The 21,327-nt window shown below is 54.3% G+C and overlaps 7 protein-coding genes across 7 annotated transcripts; 2 read left to right on the top strand and 5 right to left on the bottom strand.

Moving 5' to 3' along the window:
• Positions 1–8: 8 nt before the first annotated feature.
• BO95DRAFT_475708 (cytochrome P450) lies at positions 9–1,907 on the bottom strand. The gene is made up of 3 exons (XM_025589877.1): positions 1,743–1,907; positions 1,027–1,659; positions 9–957 (listed from the first exon to the last, which is right to left on the bottom strand). The coding sequence occupies exons 1-3, from the start codon at positions 1,824–1,826 to the stop codon at positions 67–69; spliced, it is 1,608 nt and encodes a 535-aa protein (XP_025439200.1). The 5' UTR covers positions 1,827–1,907; the 3' UTR covers positions 9–66.
• An 815-nt stretch (positions 1,908–2,722) lies between these two features.
• Positions 2,723–4,712, bottom strand: BO95DRAFT_420163 (zf-C2HC5-domain-containing protein). The gene has a single exon (XM_025584519.1). The coding sequence runs from the start codon at positions 4,602–4,604 to the stop codon at positions 2,940–2,942; it is 1,665 nt and encodes a 554-aa protein (XP_025439199.1). The 5' UTR covers positions 4,605–4,712; the 3' UTR covers positions 2,723–2,939.
• A 375-nt stretch (positions 4,713–5,087) lies between these two features.
• Positions 5,088–9,476, bottom strand: BO95DRAFT_370319 (Mtc5p; the record flags this gene model as incomplete). The annotated part of the gene is made up of 2 exons (XM_025582908.1): positions 5,088–5,480; positions 5,556–9,476. The coding sequence occupies 2 exons, from the start codon at positions 9,474–9,476 to the stop codon at positions 5,088–5,090; spliced, it is 4,314 nt and encodes a 1,437-aa protein (XP_025439198.1).
• Positions 9,477–10,322: 846 nt separating this feature from the next.
• On the top strand, positions 10,323–10,958 carry BO95DRAFT_466626 (E2 ubiquitin-conjugating protein UBC13; the record flags this gene model as incomplete). Its single annotated transcript, XM_025589227.1, has 4 exons — positions 10,323–10,375; positions 10,440–10,528; positions 10,591–10,722; positions 10,783–10,958. 4 exons carry the CDS (start codon positions 10,323–10,325, stop codon positions 10,956–10,958), a joined length of 450 nt encoding a protein of 149 aa, XP_025439197.1.
• Positions 10,959–15,320: 4,362 nt separating this feature from the next.
• Positions 15,321–16,780, top strand: BO95DRAFT_395759 (60S ribosomal protein eL24; the record flags this gene model as incomplete). Its single annotated transcript, XM_025583727.1, has 3 exons — positions 15,321–15,371; positions 15,520–15,663; positions 16,039–16,780. The coding sequence occupies 3 exons, from the start codon at positions 15,321–15,323 to the stop codon at positions 16,318–16,320; spliced, it is 477 nt and encodes a 158-aa protein (XP_025439196.1). The 3' UTR covers positions 16,321–16,780.
• A 235-nt stretch (positions 16,781–17,015) lies between these two features.
• gup1 (glucosamine 6-phosphate N-acetyltransferase) lies at positions 17,016–18,690 on the bottom strand. Its single transcript, XM_025587224.1, has 2 exons — positions 17,679–18,690; positions 17,016–17,599 (listed from the first exon to the last, which is right to left on the bottom strand). The coding sequence occupies exons 1-2, from the start codon at positions 18,189–18,191 to the stop codon at positions 17,510–17,512; spliced, it is 603 nt and encodes a 200-aa protein (XP_025439195.1). The 5' UTR covers positions 18,192–18,690; the 3' UTR covers positions 17,016–17,509.
• Positions 18,691–18,890: 200 nt separating this feature from the next.
• BO95DRAFT_445775 (class II fumarate hydratase) lies at positions 18,891–21,326 on the bottom strand. The gene is made up of 7 exons (XM_025587223.1): positions 21,248–21,326; positions 20,884–21,137; positions 20,685–20,729; positions 20,579–20,616; positions 20,377–20,492; positions 19,301–20,318; positions 18,891–19,240 (listed from the first exon to the last, which is right to left on the bottom strand). Exons 2-7 carry the CDS (start codon positions 21,073–21,075, stop codon positions 19,054–19,056), a joined length of 1,596 nt encoding a protein of 531 aa, XP_025439194.1. The 5' UTR covers positions 21,076–21,137; positions 21,248–21,326; the 3' UTR covers positions 18,891–19,053.
• Position 21,327: the final 1 nt, after the last annotated feature.

Here is a 21,327-nt window from a genome sequence, read left to right as displayed (position 1 = left end):
GGTTGGATCTGATTTCGATGAAGTTATGTACTGTGCTTTAGGTGTTCTCAATCTACATCAGCTTAGCTACGTACGCACTCGTACAGTCACATTGGGCCCTTCTTTGGCGCTGGTGAAGTGATCCACCAGCGCCAAGTGGCCCTCGGCGTCCTCCCCGCGGTGGTCGGCCAACGCCAGATCAAAGAGGAAGATCAACCGTGCAATCGTCAGTCGCATCTCCATGAATGCCATGCTCTTGCCGATGCAGCCGCGCGGACCGATGCTGAACGGGCAGAACGCACGTCGCGCGACCTCGACATCCTCTTTACTCGTCTCCCAGGACTCGAACTCCGTCTTACACGTCGCGCCTTCGATCCAGCGCTCCGGCAGGTACGCACCCGGTTGACGGTAGTACGCAGCCTGGTGGTGGATGGAGAAGGTCGGCGTGCCGCAATCGGTCCCCTCAGGCAGGAACACCCCGTCCACCATGGCGCCGCCCTCCATCACCTCGCGGGGAGGCGCCCCCGGCACGGCGGGAGCCAGCCGCAGCGCCTCGTCCAGACAAGCCTTCAAGTACACCAGCTCGTTGAGTTGGCTGCCCGAGACAATGTCCTCGACAGAAGTAAACGCCCCGCGGACCTCGTTCTTCAGCCGCTCCATCGCAAGCGGGTTGCGCACCAGGTAGAACACCGTGGCCGAGAGGGTGGTCGACGTCGTGTCGCTGCCCGCGATCATCAGAACGTTGGCCTCGCCCCAGAGCTCCGGGGTGGTCAGCCCCTGTCCGGACTCCGGGTCCCGGGCGTTCAGCAGGTAGTAGAAGAAATCGCGTTTGGCGTCGTGGCCCGCCTGGGTGCGTTCCTGGGCGCGCTTCGTGGCCTCGACCCGGGAGTTCATGATGAAGTTCCAGCGGTCGTTGGTCAACCGATGAATGAAGATCTGGTCCAGGTGCCATCGATCGAGGGGCATCCACAGACCACACTGGAAGTGTTCCCCCGCAATGTCAGCCAAACCCACCAGAAGACACAGAAGAAACTGGGGCACACTCACGATATAATGCCGGTTCGCCGCGCGATCCACCAACTCGACCAACCTCCGCCGGCTACTCTCAATCAACATATCAAAGCTCTTCCCAAAACATAACTCCCCCATCACATCATACGTGAGATAACTAAACCATCGGCCCAAATCCTGCACCACTGCCGGCCCCTGTTTCTCCCCGCCTCCACCTTCCGTTGGAGTCTGTTGCAGCTGTCTCCCCACCAACCCACTACAAAGCTGCCGCACATGCAAGAGCATAACATCCTCCATACTCTTCAACGCATGGTCGGCAAACGCCTGGCTCAGGACGCGGCGCTTGCGGCCGTGCGCCGTCTTATCGATGACGTTGTGCGTGTTGTAGACGCCCTTGATGGCCGGGAACGCATTGTAGAAGTCGGCCTTTTTGAGGCGCTTTCCGTGGCCGTAGATGTCGTGCAGCCCTTGTGCGGTGTTGACGGACACAAAGTTGGGCGCCACCCGCACGTGGCTGCCGTACTGGGTGTGGAGTGTGTGTAGCCAGAGGTGGCGGTCGCCGCGGAGGCCGTGGTACAGCTGGACCCAGGGGGTGAGCGAGGCGAGCAGGGGGCCCGGAAGGTGGTGGAGCGGGTGGAGGTAGCGGTTGTAGAGGGTGTAGAGGAGGGTCTGTTTGCATCCATACCCCGTTAGTAGTATTCTTCGAAAGAGCAACGATAGGGCGAATCTGAGGGTAATCGGTGTGCACTCACCACCGCGGAGAGTAACCCCAGCACACCCCAGGCGATTCCACCCGGGGATAGTGATATGGCGTCCCAGCTCAGCTGGCTTAACATCCTTCTGTTGCCCTGGTTGCCTTGGGACTGGCTTGATGGATGTAGCTCGACGAGTTGGTCTCTCGACCTGGAGAAGAAAGAAGGGGGGAGCAAGTATTAATAAGGTAGGTAGCAGTCGTATAAGCACCACTCCAGCCAGTACTTTATCAATCCACTCACTCGTGTTCAGTTGCAGCTGCTGATACCTTGTATCTCAGATACGATGACCCTCCGTGAATGGTAAGTGGTGGTTGGCCGAATCTACCCGCTTCGAACCGAGCTTGTATACTGCGGCACTGCCAACTTCCCCGCAAACGTCACTTCCCGCTCTCGGTTCGTGATGTCTCAGTCTCAAGTAAAGAAGTGAATTGTAAGACACGGGGCCAAAGTGGGGAGCAAACTGATAGGTAATATTGAAAGATGCAGATGGCTAATATTCATATACCTACCGACCGACCGGTCTCTGAATTAATAATGCCCTGCCTACCCTTGGTTTCTCGGTTACTTGCGGGCTTTGACGCAGCGCAGCAGCTAGTTAGCAGCTTGGGCGAGTGACTGACTAACTGGCTGGCTGTTACGTTCCATGGTCCATGATCTCTCCTCACCTTATGGCTGATCTATTGGCGTCATGATCCAGCGGAGCAGGTTTCTGGTACTTTAGTGCAGGGGAATTTGGGTTGAATTGTTGGCTATGCTTTTCATTATCCCATGGGGTGTACTGTATAGGTGAGTATAGGAGTAATATAGATGCGGCATATGTCTGATGTGTAACGTTTGACAGGTTATAGGATACTATTATTATTGATAGGATTACTACCTAGCAGGTATCGCCCTTCCGAACACGAGCTCTAGCTCCCATTGTAGCGTAGCAATTACCCAGTACGAGAGTCTATTCCAAGTTGAAATTAATACGGGCTCTGGCTTTCATTGTGCCCCACCGAAGGATACGATGGCTCGCTAGCTTGAGAGATACGTAGTGTGGTTTTTGCTGTGGTGTATACAACCAGCGAGAACACACGTAGATACTATGCAAGGAGAATGTTGAGTATGTACAAGCCAACACACTCACTCCTGAACGCAGGGAGAGAGGGAGGAACTGCACGGTGACGCCAGAATCTTTGCGCCTCCATAGGATCATGTATACCCATGCGCCCCGCCATCTAGAATCCACTGCTCGTTATCGTCGTTGTCATCCTGCACCCGCCGCCAGGTTGGCTGGCGCTCCTTGCGCGCCGTCTCGGGCTGCTTACCGTCGGCCGTTTTCCACACCGGCCGGAGCAGCCCGCCAGCCGCCAGGAGCGGATTGTTGCTAAACGCGTGGCCACCGCTGTTCGCACGATCGGCCTCATCTCGCTGCGCAGCCTTGGCCTCATTGTCATCTTCGTCCTCCCCCTCCTCCGCGGCCTTCGCCGACCCGGTCGCTTCCGCGGCGGACTGATACACCCGCGTCACTCGACCACCCTTGATATCCAAGCTCATGATGGTCTTCTTCTTCTCCCACTCCGGCCGGGCCTTCTCCTCCATCTCCCGCATGATGCGCTGCTGCTTTTTCAGGGCCAGCGCCCGCTGCGCGGGGGTCATCCACAGCGTCGACGCGACATTGGGGGTCTCAAAGTCCGCCGCCTCGTCCACCACCCGCGTGCGCTTGGCGTTCTGCGCCTGGAACTGTAGCAGCTTATCGCGATGCGCGCGGGCCGCATCCAGCTTATTATTGCTGGTACTGTTACTTCCTGGTCCCAGCCCCGGTCCCCCGTCCCGGTGCTGGACGCTCTCATTGTGGGCCCGCATCTTCTCCTGGCCCCGTTCCGCGCGCAGCTCCCGGATCATGCTCTGCACCTCGTCGCTCGACAGCAGCGGCGTCCCGCAGAACGAGCACGGCTGCAGCCCCTCCAGCGCGCAGATGATCTTCCCGCAGTTCAGACAGTTCGGCGCCGGGTCGAAGAGCGGGTGGATGCTGGCGTAGCACGTACATTTCCGGGCCCCCGGGCCCAGCGTCGGGTTTGTGGACACCTCCAGCGCGGCGATCGCGGCTGTCAGATCGGTGATGTTCGTTGTCGTCAGGGCGCCGCCGCCCTTGGCCGATGACGAGGAGGACGAGCCTCCTCCGCCTGCATTTGCGGCGCCACGCGCCGTTGACTTGGCAGCTTTCGACTTCACGTTAGGTAGGAGATCCGAGATGACGGGTCCCGCGGCTGAAGGTGGGGCTTTGTTGTTCTTGCTGGTGGTGGTGGTGGTGGTGGATGTAGGCCGGGGAGGGGCGGGCGACTGGTTGCGCGATGAGGTAGCGGATGATCCTTGAGAAGTTGTGACCGGTAGATTTCGTAGACCGAGAGATGGCTTCGCATCCGGTCGACCCCGGCCTGACATGGAGACAGGCATGTAATCCTCAATTTGATCCTCCTTTCTGTATCCGCCGGTCACGTCGCCGAAGTTCTCGGGCCGGCGCACAGGGCCAGCGCTGTGGAGCGGTGGCTTTGACTTCTTGCCTTTTCGGCCTGAACTGCTGCTGGTGTTTCTGGGAGGTGCGGACGATGTGCTTGAGGGGGCGGGAGCGGATGTCGGTGCTGGTGAGGATGCGGCGGAGCGCTGCGGCGGCGGGGCCGAACGGCGGGAGCTGAAGGCAGCGATGAATTCGAATGCGGCGGGCGAGTCACCCAAGAGGTTCTTGAGGTGGTTGGCTCCTTCTTCCTTGGAGAGGCTGGCGGCGTAGTCGATGATCTGGGTGAGCGATTCCTGGTCCAACGGAAGAAGCTCCGCTAGCCGGGGAACGCCCCATGCGACAAGACCGGTGTTGCTCATAGTAGTTTGGCAATGGGTACGTAAGAGTAAGATTAAGATAGCGTCTAGTTCTGAGATACCCTACTCCTCATGTCGGACAGTGGTGAAGATGAGGTAGGTCACAAAGTGAGTGATGGTGTGGGTCAATGATCGAGAAATGACGGCGGAGTGTTATCGACTTTGGCCGATAAGCGGTTGGTTCGTGACCAGATCTTTCAGGCATCACATCGACACTCTCCGTGTCGAGATCTTATCATTCGTGTCCGTCCATGACCTTTGCATGGTAACACATAGCTAAATTACAACCAACTGATTACAAAGCAAACAGAAGCTCATTTTCAAAACAGTTTTCCGCTTTATCTCCGACGTGATCGATTATGGTAAACGGACCATATCTTAAAAGTAGGATTAAACCAGCACCTAACCCTAGAGCTACCAAAACAAAGAAAAAACCGAAGGGGTATACACAACGTCGCTAGCTAGAAACGCAGAGACAAATGACCATCATCTATTCTCAACAACCTGATTCATCGAAGACTTCTTGGGGACAAACGAAGTCGACGACAGCTTCGATCTTCTTTTGTCGTCCCGTAGTCGCAGCCCTCTGCTCAATCCTCCACCCAGGCCTTTCGCAAGAGATGCAAAAGGCGAGACGCTCTGCGATCGATCGGCGTCTTCTCCATGTTGAGCACTATTAGGTGCCGTGGCGTGTTCACCGGAATTTTTCGTGGAGACTGCCCCATCAGACTTCTTACTTCGATGCCGATGGTGGGTGCTCTCCCGCTCTTGTGGACTCGTTGGGTCTGTGGTTACGTCCCAGGGTGAGGCGGGATCTATGTCAATGAAATCAGAGCATTTACACCCGCAGCCGCTCGGACAGTATCGGTATTCGTCTTGCTCAGCGTGATCATCAGGATGAGTGTCTGCGGAAGCCATGGAGAACCAGCCTCGATGGCAATCAAAGCAGCTGACATGACCGCAGCCGAGACAGGGAATAAGCATTCCGTCCACCACCTCGCCGCATATAACACACGGCAACTTCAGAGCAAGTGACTGTCTTGGTTTGCAGTTGGGGCACGTGACGATGGATGTCGCAGTCCCCTTCATATGACTCTTGGAGGTCAGCGCTTCAACGGCAGCTTTTGTGGCGAAGATCGAATGTTGAAGTGCCTGTCCACACTTATTGCAATGGCGTTGAATGTCCAGGCCTCGATTCTCCTCATCAATAGTCACCGTGGTCGCGCCCCGATGTTTTGAGATTGGGAAAGAGAATGAATCATGGTGACCATTGGCATTTTGGCGAGGAACATGCAGGTCCTTGAGAGGACTAGCTATGCCGCCAATTTTGAGAACCTCACTGCGTTGTACGGGCAATGCCCAGATTGAAAGGAGGTGGGCGTATGCTGCTCGATATGAATGGTATAGACCTTCTTTCTTTGGGTCAAGGAACGTGTTCTGTGAGCTGCCGCTGTCAAATGCATTTTGATTCTTGAATGTTGTTTGCAGTTTCGCCCGGGGTTTCGCAGGTGACGGTCGCTCACTTTCCGTGTCGGAATGGGTTTGTGAAGTAAGCGCGGTAGAGGTAGTCAGATAGTCCGGAACCGCCGAAGCAGGCTTGGCCGTAAGAGCACTGGTAACCCACATACCGGATCCACCGGTCGTATGTAGGCTGCCACTTGGACTTTGCTTCTTCTTCGACAATGCAGTCGCAGGGGGGGACGCCGAAGAGGGCCCAAAGGTGAAAGACCGGGAAAGGGAAGAGGCAAGAACAGAACCAAGCCCCGATGCACTTCGAGGCTGAGACTGCTGATCGGGTGAGGCTGCTATTGATACATTTTGGCTCCAAGTTTTCCGGTCTGCCGGTAGGGCCGCAACTCGAGAGTTCAGCGGGGGAGTTGTTCCCGTAGAATAAGGAGGAGTGGAATCAACACGCCAAATCTCGGAGGATGAGCGTCCGGAACTGTGTGTGATGGGAGTTGTATGGCTGTCTTTTGGTGTGGTGGCAAGGGGAGTCGCAGTATGTGATTTGTTTTGTATCACTGTATGCGGAGGGTAAAAGTCGAACGAGAATGAATGTTCTTCCATGCGCTTAGAGACACTCCTACTGTGATGAACCTTCTCCTTCGCCGATATCTCTTCATTGTTCGGTTCGTGCAGGACACATGACAGCATCGCGATCATCTGTACATCGCCGATTCGTTCGAAGTGATCAAATAGAGATGGAATGAGCCAGTGACTACCAAAAGGGTGATCCCCCCATCTTATTGACGAGGCTTGGGATCCCTTCGAGCTCCTATTATGGCTCTTGGCGTCGTAAGTAAGATCAATAGCACTGTCTTTTCGCTGAATGCGCGGCGGCCTTCCTAGTTGGTCTAGACTAGAGGCAAGCATCGATGATTTCCGGTTGTGAAGAATGAGCCTTAGGAGGCCCCAGATTCGAGCTAGCTCGTGGTACCCGTGATCGAGAGCGACGGCAGAATTATGGGCACACACATCCGTGGCTTTGCCACAGATACGATATCCGACAGCCAATTCGCGTTTTGCTGGTAGCATATCACTGAAGTCGTGAATCGAAATCACGTTCTGAGGCGGATCAGACGATTTCGTGGTCACTGCTCCCGCTGTTGACCTCTGGGAGTTATCTGTAGAGCGTGGCCTATAAATCCCCAGGCTGCCACCACTCCTCCATGTTTGAGGAGTCGGGAATCGATGCTGCAACCCTGATAAGATACCGGAGGACCCGGAAGAGCTTGAACTCTCCGCGTCCGAGTCATCGGAATACTCTGATGCGCCATCATCAGTGCTGGCAATCGTAGCAGAAGGCCGCGGACCAGGCGAGCTCGTCTGCAATCGGCCAAACCCTTCAAAAACTTTATCGGCTCTCGAGAGCCTGGACATCTCTCTCAGGCCTAGGTTCTCCATCCATTCTGCCGATTTATCATTCTTGGAGGGAAAAAAGCATACCAAACGGCCGTCATTTGCCCACAACGCACCACATCCCTTAGCCACAGGCACCATAACGTTGGCATTGACTGGACGAAGTAGTTCCGAGCTCATGCCTAAGTCTTGGCTTTGGGATAGCCCGACTTCGTCCTCATCGCTTGACTCCTCTCCCTCGAGCTGGCCATTGATCGGGGACTTGACAGTCTCGGCTGTTTCTCCAGAAATCCATGCCATACTTTCCTCAAGTGTGCTTTCGCCCAGTAGATAACGAAGTACCCCTTCCAAGCAGCCTCGCTTGTGAGTTAAGTAGGTATCTGCTATCTTCCGAGTTTCTGCCACGAGCTTGTCGGCAAGCTCATCGGTAACTGCGGCAGTCTTCTGTACGTTGAATATAGGAATGGAAGCCCGGGGGTAATCACTCGGAAACTTGATATCAACTTTCAAGAAAAGAGAGTCGCTATCAGCACCCCACGGGCCGTTGAGGGATATCATCGCTTTCCTTTGCCTGACATCAACGGACTCAAAAGATACCTTGGTGAACTTCTCTCCAACATGAGTGATCTCATCACCCAGGGTTTCGATGTCCCAGCCAGATATCTTCACGCCGCGCATCCATGCGATAGGGTTGGTATCGGCTCGAACGTTCGTCCGCCCCTGCATGCCTATCCTGGAGTCCGAGTTGCCTCCACCTTGTGTCCAGCCGCGCGCATATGGGATAGAAATCGTATTCAGCCCCTTGTTGCGGGAGGTTTGTGGCGTGGCGCTTTGTTGGGTCTTCGGCGAGAGGGACCCTGTGTCTTCATCATCTTGGTCGGCGTTCGTATCCCGAAAGGACTTGTAGACCGCACCTTTACGGGTAAGATTAAAGTTAGAGATAAACGACTTTCCTTTCTCATAGCCCACTCGTTGTAAGATATCCGGGTCAACCCTGTGCAATCGGAGTTCTCGATCGGTGCCCCATGAGACGAGCTGGAAATCTCTATGATCAATCCCATCAGCTATACCCCCACGAGCTCTCCATAGGAACTCCTTCACTTGACCTTTGTGTCCCGGGAAGCTGTGAACCAACGGAAGATCCTCGCCGGGATTGGCACCCTCTCCGAGTCTGCGACTGTACAAGTGAAGATCACTGTTACCTCTCTGCGGCATGGCTAAGACACCCCAACCGAATGGGGTGTTTCGTGCGCGCCACACGGGGAACGGTGCCCGGATGAGCTTCTCAGGAACCTCGGTATCGACTGTGTAATCCCAGAACTTTATCGTCCGATCGAGTGAGCAAGTCGTGAGAGCCCCGGGTCGTACTCTATTCCAATCGAGGCCGTAAATCTTCGTGTCATGTGCTTGGATGGATGTGATCGGGTACGCGCCCATCCGTTTGTCCCAGATCCGTAGAAACTTGTCATGCGAGCTCGCGATCACATTAGGGTCCTGTCGATTCCACTTCACCTGTGTTGCACCAGCAAACCAGTCGGAGAATGATATGGCGGGCCTGGAGGTGATGCGCAGATCCCAGCAGTGAACAAAACTATCAACAGCACAGGTGGCCAACATATCCGGATGATGCGCCGAGAAGTTGATGTCGGTGATCGCCCGCGTGTGGGCGTGCAGTACATGCTCAATTGAACTCTCCGAAGTCTTCATCCCCAAGTTCCAGACCAGTGCTTTCTGATTCGATGTACTGACGACCCAGTAGTCTCGGGCCGCGAATGGCGACCATTGGACATCCGCGACCTCCCACGGTGTGTGATGAGGCAGGTACCGGGGCGGGGAGTAAGGCGAGTCCAGATCAATAACGTGCAGACCCTCCTTGGAAGCTAGCACCACATCCCGTCCACATGGCGATATGGACATAGACCCAACAGGTTGCTCCACATGAAATGAACTATCTTCGCCGAATGTTGGACTTTCATAGGCCGACGTCGGTGGCCTGGGCTCACTGGTGTCCGTCATGGTTCCGTCGTCTGGCCAGGCCGTCGGAAGCTCCGTCCTCGTTGCGCTGCGTCTCGGCTGCTATCCACACCCTGGAAAAGTATCGAATTCAAGCAGGAATGCGAGCATGAGAGATGTGATCGTGTGCGATAGGACGTGTTGGTCTCATGTCGAACTCTCGATAACATAAAGGGCCGGTCAATTGCGGATAATGGACAATTGAGAGAAAGCAGTAGCGCGCATTGAGCAAGTATGGAACTGGTCGAAGTTCGGAGCTTTGCATACAATGGGCATGCGGGGTCTTGAGAGAGGTAATGAGCTAGAGATAGCTGAGCAAGCGCGCTGTTAGCCAATGATCTCATCAATGAAGCTGGCCTAACTCACAAGCAAGCCTACCTCAAGCAACCGCATCTGCCCCAAAGGAGTCGAGACACTGAGGCTCAGTCGCAGCTCCACAAGTCTGGGGGAATCCGGACTTTCCATTTCGGGTCAAGGCACCTGCACGGATGGCGTTCCGAGCAACCCGTGCATATTGCGGTGGGTGACAAATGCCCGAAATGCAGTGCCCCTCTGTCGGGTTACGTCGATTCAGATTAGTTTCCGGAAGAGGATCACGTATAGACAACCTAAAGCTATTGGTCTTTTTTTTTGTTTCCTTCTCGATAAGCAGCTCACAGGTCGACTGCTGTTTTTCTTTTTGTTTTGCCTTCTCTTCTCCTTTTTGGTGTAGGAACTTGATTTGTCACGCTCCAGACAGGCCAAAAGCAGAGAAACCGTAAGCCCCGCCCCACCTTCGAGTACTTGAAGGCGCTAGGAACCCAAGGGTCTGGATGTATACTAAGGTTCATTTCAATCTACAGGTCCAAGATGGCGTTGCCGAAGAGAATCATCAAGGAAACTGAGCGCCTGATGGCGGAGCCGTAAGTCGAGTCTGTCTCGAGTCCTCGTCTCCTACAAGACTGGCTAACGTATCTCCATCCGCAGGGTTCCCGGCATCAACGCTGTCCCGCATGAAGACAACTTGCGCTACTTCGATGTCTCGATCCACGGACCTGCACAGTCGCCGTACGAAGGTATATCGTCTGGAAATGTGCGAGGGATAGCCTGATTGGCCGCTAACCACTCGCTTTTGAAGGTGGCATCTTCCGTCTCGAACTGTTTTTGCCCGAGGACTACCCCATGACTCCCCCGAAGATCCGCTTCTTGACGAAGATCTACCACCCCAACATCGACCGGCTGGGACGGATCTGCTTGGACGTGCTCAAGAGTATGTCCTCTACGGAACTTATGCCACGAGGAAAGGGATGAGAACTAACCACCAAACTAGACAACTGGTCCCCCGCTTTACAAATCCGCACGATCCTACTCTCAATCCAGGCCTTGCTGGGTGCCCCGAACCCCGACGACCCGCTCGCCAACGACGTCGCCCAACGCTGGAAGGAGGATGAGCCGGCTGCCATACAGACCGCGAAAGAGTGGACTAGAACCCACGCCATGACTTAGATGCATGCCGTTCAACTCTTGGGAACGGGGGAGAAGAGAGAAAAAAAAGAAGCTTCGGTGGTAGCCTCTTCCCCAGGTTGCCTGCCCTTGACACGAACCCGGTAGGTGCAACAAAACGTCTGTGACGTGACCCATGAGACCTCAAAGAAGAAACAACAGAGAAGAAAAGTGCCTCTCGTTCTTTTTTCCTTAAGATCCCCTCCAGTATTCTTCCCGGCGTCAGTCTTTACAGCTACTTCACTTGCGGCTCTGCAGGGAGAGAGGGACAAGCCGGCATTGCACTTGAGGGATGACAGCTCTGCACCTTTGGGTTCTATTTTCATTCGCTCGTGTAGATGGCAGCAAAGGACGTATCTCATATCTGGTACATCTTGGTGCTGGTCCTGTGGTTTTCTTTTTTTTTGTTGCTCTCTTCGAGAATGTAGTTAGTTCCGCTTAGCCATAGTCGCCCTGGTGGGGGCGCTTTCGCATGGATAGATAGCAATGTACATATGATCTCCAAACTTGCTTTTGTGTCAGCTCATACTAAGTGAGGGAATAGTTTTTACCTCGTGACCTGTATGCCAGGAAGCTGAGATGTAGACTGAGAAAGCTCCTGCTATGGGCTTGACTATATGAGCTGAGGGTTGGTGGGTTTTCCATGATGGTGGATCTAGTGCAGCAGTGAAGAGGAAAGATATGTACAGTACTAGCCTATGTAGCTGCAGGAGGATAGCTCCATCGACAAACAACCAGCCTCACACTTTCTCCAGAGTTCTACTTTATCAAGCTGATATTGGTTATTCATATTCACTGTGCCTGGCTTGCATATAGTCGCCTATAAAGAACATAACAACGAACCGATAATAACACTTCACTACAGGAAGTCAGCCTAACGCCAGATTATAACCAATTCACTCCAGCATCGATCTTCTCGTTTCAGTTCCTGGCGCAACCATGTATAAGGTCACGGGACCTTATAGTGTTAGTAGCCTTAACATTAATGTCAACAGTTACTATCTCTCGATACTGTCAACTGCATCATCGCCCCCAATGTGACTTCCAACACGCATCACCCAGCTATCATGATTCCAACCATCAAACAAGTTCTCAACCCATTCATCCCAGGAACCGCGGTCTTCAAGTTGTCGAGACTGTGTGAAAGGGACAGGGACGCCTCAAGGAGGACCAGGTAAACAACCCCCTTCATCAAATGACATCGTTTCAGTGAGTCGGTGGTAACAGTCAACCAAAGCACTCAAGCCCCGCGCGCAGCCCCGCGTGCAGTGACCATTGAAGACCTGGATCACCTGTTTCCCACGCTGGAGGATTACCAGCGCAGACTACGTCGTCCAGAGAAAGAGCTCGACCGCCCCCCTCTCGTCGAGGACCAGTACGAGCATCCTGCGTTGGCGTACTACGAGAACCTACACTCCTTCAAACAATCCGTCACCCAGGCTGGACCTACTGACTACAAGATGGAGCTCAACAAAGAAGGCCCCGCCGCTGAGAAGGAGAGCGACCAAAAGTCTGTCTCTGAGTGGTCTGTGGTTTCGATGACCAAGGAGAGTAAGTTGTCGTCTTCTTGCCTGTGTTGTAGCTCGTCTAGCGGTAGCTTATGCTTGGACCTTCCAAACAGAGACCGGTAACTCTAAGATCGCCAGGGACAACAAGTCTAACTCCAAGAAGCATGGAAAGCCTAGCGATGGCAGCAAGAAGGAGAAGGTTATGTCTAACAAGAATGAAAGCAACATGTCTCTGGAGTCCGCGGTTTTGGTCAACGCCCTGGGCAACCAGAGCACCGACAGCCTGGCCGCTAGTATTGGAACTCAGAGCTCTGCGAGCTTCGGTGACACATCTGGTGGTAAGTGTCCCCTCTCATTGCTTGTGCTCCTTGTGTTGTTTGTAAACAAATACGCAACACCATGCCAGGTGATAGCTGAGTGAGACGAACTGACCTTGTGAGCAGATATTGGCGATGACGATGTCCCTGTCTACATGCGCCTGGACTTCTGGGATCGTTGTACTATTATCGAGGAGACTGAAGAGCAGCTTGTCTCACTCAAAGAGAAAGAAGTCGTCCTGAGTGTAAGGGATGAAGCGTCTCTCTTGGGTGATTCCATGGCCTCGCTCGGTCTTGGTGCCTCGAACATCATGAGCGGCGAGCAGTCTAACCAGTCACGCCTGAACAGTTCCATGGCCTCTCCCAATTTTCCTGCCTCGAAGATTGCGTCCGGCGAGCAGGCTAACCAGTCACACTTGAACAGTTCCATGGCCCCTCCCAATCTTGCTGCCTTGAACCTTGAGTCTGGCGAGCAGTCTAAAGAGTCGCGCTTGAGCACCCTCATGGCCACTCCTAACCCTAGTGCCTCGAACACTGCGTCTGGCGAGCAGTCCAAAGAGTCGCGCTTGAGCGTTTCCAAGGCCTCTCTCGGTTTCGGTGCTTCAATCACTGTGCCCGGCGATAAGTATGAAGGCGCACGCTTGAGCTCCTCTACAGCCTCTCTCGGTCTTGATTCCTGGAACATTGTTTCAGACGAGGAGTCTAAAGAGTCACGCTTGAGCGATTCCAAGGCCTCTCTCGGTTTCGGTGCTTCGATCATTGTGCCCGGCGAAAAGTCTCAAGGCGCACGCTTGAGCTCCTCTACAGCCTCTCTCGGTCTAGATTCCTGGAACATTGTTTCCGACGAGCGTTCTGAAGGGTCACGCTTGAGCTTCACCGCTGGCACTCTTACTCCCGACTCATCGACTGCCCTTTTGCGCAAGGAGCCCGCCGAGAGGACTCAGTCCGCTGACCAGCCTGAAGGGTCACGCTTGGGCTTCACCATTGTCTCTCTCTCTCCAAATTCATCGACTCCCCTTTTGCGCGAGGAGAAGGATCTAGAGGAGCCTCAGTCCGCCGGCCACTCTTCCGTGAATCTTCCTGGAAGCAGTGCTGCCGCTTCCATACACAGCGAGAACCGGAGCAAAGCCGACGACAAAGGCGAAGACAAGGACGACGCCAAAGGTGAAGACAAATGCGACAGCGCTGAGGGTGACGCCAAAAAGCCCGAAGCGACCCCGCCCGTGGCACGCAAGCCTTACAAAGATCCAGTAAGAGACCTACCTACTCCAGCTCCGAATTGCCCAACCTATCCGCAGCTAACACAAGGAATAGACTCTCTGGGTGCGCGGCTTCACCGGCACTCTTCTTAAGGGCGCCGCTCCTGGAGAACCCGCTAGACCCGATGACAGCCGCTCCTGGGACTGTAAGATTCTGTGGTGCATCGAGTGCCGCGGGCCCTGCCCTATCTGCGGGAAGCCCTGCTGCGTCCGCTGGGGTTGCGATCGATACATGGACCAGCCCATCGCGAATCGAAATTGGTTGAAGTCGCGCCGCTGCTTCATGGTGACCGCCCTTCTGGACCGTTACGGGAACTTGACCAGAGATCACTCGACCTACACGGTGTGCACCGAGCCCGCTGGTTGCGGACGTTATGTCTGCTCCGACTGCTGCGGTATCTGCTCCACTCCGATGTGTCGCGACATCCAGTGCAAGGTAAGTGGGACATGTCCTCTGGGGAGTTGTCAGCTGGCGAAGAGAGGATCGGTGCTAGGTGAAAAACATGCTAATTACTTTTGTCTATCTAGGACTGCAAGCCCAACCCTTGGGGCCCCTGTGACTGGCATGCGTCATGAATAGGCGCAACCGCTTTGTGCTTTGGCGGAAGGCCAGCGACTTTGGTACCATCTCGAATGGGAAATTGATACTGCGACCTGATGCTATCGATCGGGCATGTTGCTTGATGTATCGTGATCATGGCGTTCCGGTTACGAATGGATAAGAGTGAAACAGACGGGAATGGATAGACAAGTGAGCCTGCATCATTTTAAAATTCGGTCCTGTTAGATGAACCCTTGCTGTATGTGACTTGGAGAAGCCATGTATCGCTCTGATGATACGATCCTGGTGTGTACGATGACGCTCTTCAGAGGCGGGATTTGTTTTCATATTTCTCTGTCACATAGTCTCAGACACAAAACCCATAATAATCATAATGAAATTGATGAATCTGAGCAAGAACGAATCAAGGTGTGCAACCTTTCGAAGAAGAGAACATAGTTAATCCATCAACCCGTTACTAAGTTGCTCCCCCGCGCCAGTCCCCCATACAATACCAAGTGAACTATACCAAGAGGGCCTGTCGGCGGGAAGGCGGGTAGGCGGGCAGGCGGGCAGCCAAGGGCAGGAGTTGGTCACGTGGTAGGGTTTAGCGAGGCTCCCGCACCGCACCACCACAATTGTGTCAGTCTCGCCCGAACAGCCTCGCCGCAGAGACCGCTTCGACTCAACCACCCAACGCCAACCGACAACAGACCGGCTGCGCATCTCAGACGATCAAGATGCGTACCTACGACGATTCTTTCTCCGGCCAGAAGATCTACCCTGGAAAGGTGCGTTTTTTCGCCCCCAGCCCCGACATGAAAGAGTGATGTTATATCCGGCAACCCCGTGACGAAATCATCCAAAAAAATATCCCACATTCGCCAACATGATGAGAAGAGGCCCAGATTGTTGACTTTTTTTCTTCGGTTGTAACAGGGTAAGCTGTACGTCCGTGGCGACAGCAAGATCTTCCGCTTCCAGAATGGAAAGTCCGAGTCCCTCTTCCTCCAGCGCAAGAACCCTCGCCGTATCGCCTGGACTGTCCTCTACCGTCGCCAGCATAAGAAGGGTATCTCTGAAGTCAGTAACCACCGCCATATCCTCTGCATTTCGCGCGTGAAACGAAGGTTTCTGTGTCCTCTTGGATCGTCTCTCTCCTGTCTGTGGGGATGTGTGGATCGGAAGGGGAGGTAGAACATGTCGGGAACAACAGTTTTGAGCAACGGCCAAAGTTTGGATGGGGAATTTGCATCAACTATTCAAGTCGACTCGTCCATCGCCAAATCCGCCTGACGCGACACTTGCATGCACAAATGACGGAAAGAAGGAAGGGGCTCCATCAACATTACCATCAGGCAGGAGAGCTCACGACGCGAGAGACACAGGAGCCCATGGTTTGATATATCGTGGGTGGAACGAAATTTGCTGACGGGACATCTTTTGCCGTGAATACAGGAAGTTGCCAAGAAGCGCACCCGCCGTGCCGTCAAGCACCAGCGTGCCATTGTCGGTGCCTCCCTCGACGTGATCAAGGAGCGCCGCTCCCAGCGCCCCGAGGCCCGTGCCGCTGCCCGCCAGCAGGCCATCAAGGACGCTAAGGAGAAGAAGGCTGCCTCCGAGGCCCGCAAGAAGGCCGAGAAGGCCAAGAACGCCGCCGCCGGCAAGGGTACCCAGCGCATCCAGAGCAAGCAGGGTGCCAAGGGTTCCGCCCCCAAGGTCGCCGCCAAGTCCCGTTAAATTTCCTAAATAAAAACGTGACTTGAAAAAGAAGAAGCGGTTTGGCTTGGGTTGTTAAACTGGGGGAGCACAAGGGATATCATGAAATCTTGGGAGGTTTTTCCGGAGCTGGAATTTTACGTTTTCCTTCAATCAACAAATTTTCTATTGAAACCAAAATGCGAACTTTCCGGCCCATGAGCGAAAAAAGGCAACAAGAAACGTTTTCTTCTCTCCCCGGTCGAAAGAGTCCGGGGGGAGAGAGTCCCGTTTACAATATACCCCCTTGGCTCTTCCAGATAGGGTGGTTCTCTCTATCATGTTGCGCCATGGTACTTTTTATAAAACCATAAAAATGGAAAATGGATGTGATATGATGGCATTGGTTCGATTTCGATTTCGTTTTCGTTTGTTGAGTCTTCGAGCTTGTAGATTCCCACTTCCTGGCTCCATGATATACTGGAGCTAAGTCGTACTTGACATCGCCACGTTCTGACCTTCCTGCAACCAGATTGTGATTGCCCATGTACTTCGACGGTCGTCTGTCCTCCATAATCCTGTGATGGGACATCAATTCGTACATGATCTCCCCCGAGAATCCGAATCCAAGTCGGACTCTACATGATACGTCCTGCAACGATAGTATTTCACCCTCTATTCTCCAGGTATAGTTCGGAGCTAGAATATCAACCACATGACGTCCCGCCTCAGGCACCCCCCAACATGGTCCCTGACAGCAGTGTGTCCTACACACCCGAGTCCTACTGGCATAACCCTTACTTGTCCTACCAGGATCCCGATACCACCGCATCAATACTCACTCACTGAACCCAGGATTTCGCCAATATATGATGAGCCTTGGCCTCCTCTAGTCCACTTATAAGTTATAAGTTATATAGCACATAACCCCCGAAACAGAAACCACACCACATCACTGCATCAACCACCTAGTCCCTGCCCTCATATATCCACAACGGGACCTCAAGCATAATGAAACCCATACTCTAGTTTCCCCCCATGCAACACCCCAGATAAAATTATGTATCGGCACCGAGCCCAATCCCACACCCCCAAACCCCAAAGGACCCAGGAATGCCACGATAATCTATACGAAACGCCCCAAGAATAGCAAAAAAAAAAAGAGACCCTCCCCCCTTGGATCAAGAAAATCACACCCACACCTCACCACAGAAAACCAACCCCCATCCCTCTAATAATAATGCGCCATCTCCAACCCCGCCCGCTTAAACCCACACTTAAGATAAAACCCCTCATTCGACTCGGAGCAATCAAGGATCGTCTACCCAGTACAGAAAGAAATTAGCCAAACCCCCAAACCCCACCCCCACACCTCTGTAAGGAGAAAGGACAGAACCAACCTTATAGCAGCCGACCTTCTCCGCCACAAAGTCCAGCGCCTGAATGAGGCGCAGCCCCAGCTTCTTGCCCTGCTGGTCTTTGTCGACGGCGATGTCCTCGATGTGGCCGACCATGCCCAGGGCGTGGATGAACTTGCGCTCGACGATCAGGCTGCCCGTGCCGACGACGCGGCCGGTCCCGTCGCAGATGACCAGCAGGTAGTACTCGTCGTTGCGGGCGGCGATCCAGTCGTAGCGGGCGTCCCACTGCGCCGCGGTGATGGCGCCGACGGTCGTCAGCACGCGCAGCACGTCCAGGTAGCCGCGCTGGTAGTCGGAGCGGCGCAGGGGCCGGATCGTGTAGGCTTCTGGGAGGGCGGCGGTGACGTCCGGGGAGACGAGGGTCGTGGGGAAGAGGAGGGGGTCGGTGTTGATGGTGTTGTCGTTTTCGTTAGTGGTGGGCTTGACGACGGCGGCGGCGGCCGGGGCGTGCTGGGGAGCAGCGGTGGAGTTGTTGGTGGTGAGGTTCGTCATTATGTTGGTTTTGTGGGAAATTGGGACGGTGCTGGCGGTTCGGTTGGTTGTGGGTTTTGACCAGGGGATGGATGTTGTTGCTCAGACTGTAGGGGAATGGTGGTGGGTGGATATGTGCCTCTCTTTTGAGAAGTAGCGGGGTTCGTGGTCAGGAACAAGGGGAATGAAACTCCTGACGGGCGGAATGTGCAAGGAAAAGGGGACCAGCGCGTGGGAAATGTACACAGAGGTCTGAAAGAGGGACAGACGGTTCAATTGTACAGAGTTGATGGGATTCTGCATATAAATAAAAGTGAAGAGGGGACAGATCACGGCGCGCGGCGGAAGTCACTCGTATTAAAGATGGCCGCAAGCACAGCCATGGGCTGCCTGAAACACCCCATTTATTGATCTTCATTGAATTATTGTCATTCTGTCCGCCCCTGACTACTCCCACCTAGACCCCTTCGCTTTCAACTCCCTTTCCGACATAGCATGCGGTCCTGATATGACATTTTTACTCGTTAGCTGTTTGCCTCTCCGTGCCTCTCCGCAAGAAAAGGATGTTGCTGCAGGGCAGTCTTCGCAGTCTGCCCCGGTCACCCCTGGGGCATTCCAAAAATAGTAGCAGTTGGCGGCGAATGCGATTCGACCAAATTACCGCAAGATCGGGATTCATCCCACATAGTCCTACTCAAACTTTCCTCATAGATTCACACAGTCGATGAAAAAAAAATTATACAATGAAATTTCCTGGGTGTACATAAATTTGATGTTAAAAAAAAAAGAGCAAAGTCTGGACTCCGCTAGATCGCGTCCCTCCAAACTATTCAAAAAGACCAAATCCCCTCATTCCTAGTCATCCAACGCGCCGTCTATGCATCTATTTCTTCTCCTTGGGGCTCAGCATCAGCTCGGGACGGACGTACTTGTCGAAGTCCTCCTCGCTCAGAGCCTTGAGCTCCATGGCACTCTGCTTGAGGGTGAGACCCTTCTTGTGAGCGTTCTTGGCGACCTTGGAGGCCATGTCGTAACCAATAACGGGGTTCAGGCAGGTAACAAGCATCAGACTAGAAGTAGGGGTTAGCGAACGATCGATAAAACAGTAAATATTTTCGCTTGTCACTTACCTCTCGTGAAGGAGAGCGTTGATTCTGGGCTCGTTGGCCTCGAGACCGTGCACCAGGTTCTTCTCGAAGCTCTTCATACCGTCCGCAAGGATGCGCACGCTGTGGAGCAGGTTGCGGATCATAACGGGCTTGAAGACGTTGAGCTCGAACTGACCGTTCATGCCACCAATAGTGGCAGCGACGTGGTTACCCATGACCTGAGCGCAGACCATAGTGAGGGACTCGCACTGGGTGGGGTTGACCTTGCCAGGCATGATGGAAGAGCCGGGCTCGTTCTCGGGAAGAGACAGCTCACCCAGACCGCAACGGGGACCGGATCCGAGGTAACGGATGTCCTGGGCGATCTTGAAGAGAGAGCCAGCCAGGGTGTTCAAGGAACCAGAGGCCTCAACGACGGAGTCGTGGGCGGCAAGGACCTCAAACTTGTTGGGGGCAGTGTAGAACTGGGTGCCGGTCATCTTGGTAACCTCGGCGGCGATGGCCTCATCGAAGCCCTTGAAGGTGTTCAGACCAGTTCCGACGGCAGTACCACCCTGGGCAAGGTAGCGGAGGTGGGGGATTGAGGCCTGAACACGCTCGATGTTGCGGTCGAGCTGCGCAACGTAGCCAGAGAACTCCTGGCCGAGAGTAAGAGGGGTGGCATCCTGCAAGTGGGTACGACCGATCTTGATGATCTTGTCGAACTTCTCGACCTTGACCTGGAGAGCATCGCGGAGGCTCTGCAGGGCAGGGAGCAGGGTGTTCTCAAGCTCCACGACGGCAGCGATGTGCATGGCGGTGGGGAAGGAATCGTTGGAGGAGGCAGACATGTTCACGTGGTCGTTGGGGTGGACGGGCTTCTTGCTGCCCTTCTCACCACCCAGGATCTCAATGGCACGGTTCGAGATGACCTCGTTGGAGTTCATGTTGGACTGGGTACCGGAACCAGTCTGCCAGACGACGAGAGGGAAGTGGTCGTTCAGCTTGCCCTCAGCAACCTCAGCGGCGGCCTGCTTGATGGCCTCACCGATCTTGGGGTCTGTTGCGCATGTCAGCGATGCGCCCGTGTAGGTGTTTTTCAAAGAATGGTAGCTTACCAAGGCCGAACTTCATGTTGACGGTGGCAGCAGCACCCTTCAGGACACCGAAAGCCTTGACAACAGCCTCGGGCATACGGTCCTGGGGCTGGTTGATGTCGAAGTTACCCAGAGAACTGTTCCCCCGTCAGTCTTTGTACTATTCCCCGCGTTTCCGTTTCCCGGTCTTCGTGAAGATGAGAGCAATAGACAGAGCTCTTACCGCTGGGTCTGGGCACCCCAGTACTTGTCCGCGGGGACCTAGAGCAGAACACAATCAGACCTCATCATCAAAGGCGCATCGTATGGGAATGAGGGGGATCGCATACCTGGATTTCACCGAAGGCATCGGTTTCGATACGAGTGGCAGAAGACTGGAGAGCCAAGGTCGGTCAGCACTGCACGTTCGTGCATGGGGTCCAACTGTTGTGAAATTTGGAAAGTCCGAGATGAGTAAAGCGATGTGCAGCCAGGCGCCATCGCTTTTACTTATCGCGATCGGTTGGTAGCTGGGGCAGGAAAACTCACCATTCTGACGGTGGTACCAAAGGCGCGCTTGGAGGAGGTAGAGTTCAAGGACTGAAGGCGGGGGAACTGTTGCATGACCCGGCTATTGGAGGCCAAGAGGCGTCGGCTACTGAGAGCAGCGGGGGAGCGGGCAGCAAAAGCCGCGGCAGCTGCGGGGGAGCTGGAGGAGACAGCGCGTGTCAGGCTGGCCATCGAGCGCACCGCGGCCCGCGAAGTGTTGGAGGAGGTCAACATGACGGGGTTCGGCTTTTGATCTGCTGGTCATTCCAAGTTAGAGTTGATCGGAGCAGCCAATTGCAATTGCAAGGGGAGCAAGCCAGCCAGCCATTGCAGCTCGTGCGCGGCGGTGAGGCGGTCATCATACTTCAATAAGAATGTGATAAGGATGGAACTGCAAGTCTAAGTATACACGCTCAAGAATACCCAAAAATCAAGGGGATGGAC

Source organism: Aspergillus brunneoviolaceus (assembly GCF_003184695.1).
Source record: "Aspergillus brunneoviolaceus CBS 621.78 unplaced genomic scaffold BO95scaffold_62, whole genome shotgun sequence".
Taxonomy (NCBI): domain Eukaryota; kingdom Fungi; phylum Ascomycota; class Eurotiomycetes; order Eurotiales; family Aspergillaceae; genus Aspergillus; species Aspergillus brunneoviolaceus.
This window is presented reverse-complemented; position numbering and strand designations above follow the sequence as displayed.

What these genes read in the sequence shown, in the direction of transcription:
- BO95DRAFT_475708 (XM_025589877.1), bottom strand. Translation starts at nt 1,826, where the DNA reads ATGTTAAGCCAGCTGAGCTGGGACGCCATATCACTATCCCCGGGTGGA. An exon ending in TGGGGTTACTCTCCGCGGTG is followed by an intron (nt 1,660 to 1,742) that starts GTGAGTGCACAC and finishes GGATGCAAACAG; the next exon opens with ACCCTCCTCTACACCCTCTA. An exon ending in CGGCGAACCGGCATTATATC is followed by an intron (nt 958 to 1,026) that starts GTGAGTGTGCCC and finishes GAACACTTCCAG; the next exon opens with TGTGGTCTGTGGATGCCCCT.
- BO95DRAFT_420163 (XM_025584519.1), bottom strand. Translation starts at nt 4,604, where the DNA reads ATGAGCAACACCGGTCTTGTCGCATGGGGCGTTCCCCGGCTAGCGGAG.
- gup1 (XM_025587224.1), bottom strand. Translation starts at nt 18,191, where the DNA reads ATGACGAACCTCACCACCAACAACTCCACCGCTGCTCCCCAGCACGCC. An exon ending in AGAAGGTCGGCTGCTATAAG is followed by an intron (nt 17,600 to 17,678) that starts GTTGGTTCTGTC and finishes TGTACTGGGTAG; the next exon opens with ACGATCCTTGATTGCTCCGA.
- BO95DRAFT_445775 (XM_025587223.1), bottom strand. Translation starts at nt 21,075, where the DNA reads ATGGCCAGCCTGACACGCGCTGTCTCCTCCAGCTCCCCCGCAGCTGCC. An exon ending in TTGGTACCACCGTCAGAATG is followed by an intron (nt 20,730 to 20,883) that starts GTGAGTTTTCCT and finishes TTGGCTCTCCAG; the next exon opens with TCTTCTGCCACTCGTATCGA. An exon ending in AACGCTCTCCTTCACGAGAG is followed by an intron (nt 19,241 to 19,300) that starts GTAAGTGACAAG and finishes CCCTACTTCTAG; the next exon opens with TCTGATGCTTGTTACCTGCC.